The sequence below is a fragment of the Nematolebias whitei genome, chromosome 11 (assembly GCF_014905685.2).
Source record: "Nematolebias whitei isolate Nwh7 chromosome 11, NemWhi1, whole genome shotgun sequence".
Taxonomy (NCBI): Eukaryota; Metazoa; Chordata; class Actinopteri; order Cyprinodontiformes; family Rivulidae; genus Nematolebias; species Nematolebias whitei.
In genome coordinates this window covers 47471503-47475065 of record NC_056508.1, presented here as the reverse complement: position 1 = coordinate 47475065, position 3563 = coordinate 47471503, and the positions used below count along the sequence as shown (strand labels likewise).

At 45.2% G+C, this 3563-nt stretch overlaps 2 protein-coding genes across 2 annotated transcripts in view; one reads left to right on the top strand and one right to left on the bottom strand.

The window, feature by feature from the left end:
- LOC119417363 (procollagen-lysine,2-oxoglutarate 5-dioxygenase 1) overlaps positions 1-3216 on the bottom strand; it is a gene marked incomplete at its 5' end in the record, with an annotated part of 8466 nt that extends 5250 nt beyond the window's left edge. The window contains 7 exon segments of the mRNA XM_037684567.1: positions 415-561; positions 1292-1396; positions 1480-1545; positions 1886-1999; positions 2085-2226; positions 2913-3038; positions 3112-3216. Of these exon segments, the coding sequence (XP_037540495.1) occupies positions 415-561; positions 1292-1396; positions 1480-1545; positions 1886-1999; positions 2085-2226; positions 2913-3038; positions 3112-3216 (805 nt within the window).
- A 76-nt stretch (positions 3217-3292) lies between these two features.
- LOC119417362 (procollagen-lysine,2-oxoglutarate 5-dioxygenase 1) overlaps positions 3293-3563 on the top strand; it is a 13313-nt gene continuing 13042 nt past the window's right edge. Inside the window, exon 1 of the mRNA XM_037684566.1 lies at positions 3293-3364. Coding sequence (XP_037540494.1) covers positions 3293-3364 — 72 coding nt within the window. The remainder of the gene's footprint in view (positions 3365-3563) is intronic.

The window sequence follows — 3563 nt, the reverse complement described above, 5'->3', positions numbered from 1 at the left end:
CGGACGTCCTACCTGAGTGTGGGACGTCCTACCTGAATGTGAGACGTTCTACCTGAGCATGGGACGTTATACTACCTGAGAGTGGGACGTCCTACCTGAATGTGGGATGTTCTACCTGAATGTGGGACGTCCTACCTGAGTGTGGGACGTCCTACCTGAATGTGGGACGTCCTACTCGGACGTCCTACCTGAGTGTGGGACGTCCTACCTGAATGTGAGACGCTCTACCTGAGCATGGGACGTTATACTACCTGAGAGTGGGACGTCCTACCTGAATGTGGGACGTTCTACCTGAATGTGGGACGTCCTACCTGAGTGTGGGACGTCCTACCTGAATGTGAGACGTCCTACCCGAGCATGGGACGTTATACTACCTGAGAGTAGGACGTCCTACCTGAGTGTGGGACGTCCTACCTGAGTGTGGTAGCCAGGAAACATCTTTTCTGTTATCGGAGCGATGTACTCGATCAGGAATTTACGCCATTCCTTCTCGAAGTGGACCTGGTTCATATGGATGTCGATGGTGGGGACGTTCTCGTAGCCCCCCGTGATCCGTGTATCCTGAGGAACAAGTAAACAATAAACAACAAGTCAACAACACAGCTAAAGAAACAGCCAAACAGTGGCTGCAGTTTAAACTTGCAGTAGCTGAAATTAAAACACAAGCTAAAACAAGCGTACCAAAATGCTAACTGCAAGAAACAAAACACTACAAAAAGAAAAAAGCAGTAAAACACGAGCTAAAAGCTAAAGTAGAAAAAGATGGCTAAAAGTGGCAAAAGGTTAACTTAAAGTAATAGCAGGTTGTTAGCAAATAGCTAAATGTAGTATGGGTCTAGCAAAAAGTAGCAGAATTGCTAATTAAAAGTCAAAAGTAGTAGAATTCAAGTCAAGTCAACTTTATTTATAGAGCACATTTAAAACAGAACCCGTTATCAAAGTGCTTAACAACATCATCAACAACAACAACAACAACAACAACAACAACAACAACAATCAATGGGAGATAATTCAAGATAAAAGCAGAAAATTAAATAAAATTAAAATAAAAGCAGCTGTAAAATGAACACTAGATAAAAGCCAAAAGTAGCAAAATGCTAGCTGAAGGAAACAAAACACTAGCTAAAACCTAAAAGAAACAAAATGCTATTTAAAAGATAAAAGGAACAAAACAAGCTAAGAGCTAGGTCAGCTGAAAGCTAACAGTAGCACAAGAAGACAGCTCCGGGAGCTGAAGCAGATTTCAAAGACGTTTTGAAGGAGTCAAAGAGATCGTAGTAGAACAACAAACCATGTTGCCGCCTCCGGACCACTTCCCAAAGTGCTCCATTTCTTCTATCAGGTGTTTGCAGGCAACATCTGTGAAAACTGGGAACCAGTAAACATCTGGACAGGGCTGCAGGTCAGGAGAGAACAGCACCACTGAGTAACGTCAGAATGAACCGTTGGTTGAAAAGTTCTGCTCGTGAGTCGACTCACGTTTTCAATCAGCTTGTCCTTCATGATGCGCGTGTAGTTCTCGTGGATGTATCGCTCCTCCCAGTCCTGAAACAAAACAGGAAGCACGTCATCATCTCCTGAAGGACGAAGGAGCAAAACTCATGAGGTCAGAGGTCAAACACCCAGACTCCCAGTGAAACCCATCGTATCGATGCGACGACTTCTCCCTGGAAATTAAACTCCGCAAAGCAAAAGCTAAAAACTGCAAAAGAGTAGCTAAAAGCTAACACAAAGTTCTCCGTTTCAGAAAAAAAAGATCTACAAAAATTTTAGTAAGTCAGAGCGATCAGCTTTATGAGTGCTGTCAGGGAGTGAAAGACACGTTTGTGGTTACCATGGTGACCCTAAAGAGCCAGGACGCTGGTTTACACGGTAAAACGCTCACCTTGGGGTTGTCAAACATCTGCCACAGATCGTTGTGCAGATGTTTGGTCTGGTAGTTTTCCGTGGACAGGATGCGGCCGAACGTGTCCATGTTGGTCACGAACATGAAGATCCCCTGCAACAACGGTTGAAGACCATGAAGAAGATGGTTTGTAACACCCCCGGCTCTGAGCTGAAACCCTCCTCTGCCCGTTTCGGACCTTGCTGCGAACGTTGTGGCAGAAGGCCATGTCGGGGTCCAAGGTCTGGGAGGTGAACAGGTTGTAGTCGCTCAGCTCCGACCGCAGGAGCTCCGCCTTCACCAGGTAAACACTGGAGACGTACGGGACATTCCACACACCCCTGCAACGCAACGCCGAGTCAACACAAACATCTGACACCAGGAGGTGAGACCAGAACCAAAGTGGACCGCTGCCGTCTCAAAACTGCTCAGGGATGAGGAGTGGCCTCAGAGAGGGATTATGGGTAAAATTAGTGTTCATTGGTTATCATTTCTGTTAGCTCCATTGTTCTTTTAGTGACTAGTCTGTTCTTGTTAGTCTAGTTTGTGTTCATCATGGGTTAGTTTGTGTTAGTCCATTCAGTAGAGTAACCGTGAGTGAGGAGGTAGTTGTCATGACGACCTGTGATAGTTTTCAGGTTTGCAAATGGAAATAAACTACACTTTAAAATTCCAACTGGGGCCCGCGATTACTTTCATCTGGACAGTTCTGACCACGTACGGAAAAAGCCGGGTGTCCCTGCTCAGTCAAGTTCTGATGACTTCAACTATTATTTACAGAAAGGTTCTTCAGGGTTTAGAGCAGAAAATATGTAAAAAAGCAGCTTTACCGCTACATGTTTCTACTACGGCAACTCTACTGGGACAAGCAGCAGCAACGACTCTGCTGACTCTCAAAATGGCAGCACCGATGAACTATATTCATTTTTGACATTTGAAAAATTATTTAGAATCTTTTACAACTGTGGCGTGTCTGAATTATTCCAAACGTTCCCCAGCTCATCCCTGGAGTCTTCAGGGAACTCACACTCTCTGTCCCTGGACGATGTCCACGTAGTCCTCGGATCTGGCGTAGTACCCGTCTGCACTGAGGGCCCCCCAGAAGTTGCTCCACAATCGTCCCACTCGGGTTATCATGGGCGCCACGACGGGCCTGAGGAGGAACATCAGAGAGGTTCTTCACGAGGTCAGCAGAAAGGTCTCAGTTGGAACGGATAAACACCCACAGGTTTTGTCTGATGAGGATCTTAAGCGTGTCCTCGTTCTTTAGGACCACCTCCACGTCCAAGTTGAAGAAAAACTCACAGTCTTTGTCCTTCCGGCACAAATCACTGCACCACGATGGAATGACATGGAAGAAATCAAAAACAAAGAGCATTTCACACAGATAAGCACTTTGGAAGCTACATGTGGACAAAAATACGGAGCGGTCCGAGGATCGTCCGGTACCGACCGTCTGAGGAAAGTCCAGCGTGTTTGGTACAACGTATTTGTTACGTGTTTTGTACATGTTTGTTACGTGTTTTGTACAACTTGTTCATTACGTGTTTTGTACATGTTCATTACGTGTTTTGTACAACTTGTTTATTACTTGTTTTGTACAACTTGTTCGTTACGTGTTTTGTACAACGTGTTTGGTACGTGTTTTGTACATGTTCATTACGTGTTTTGTACAACT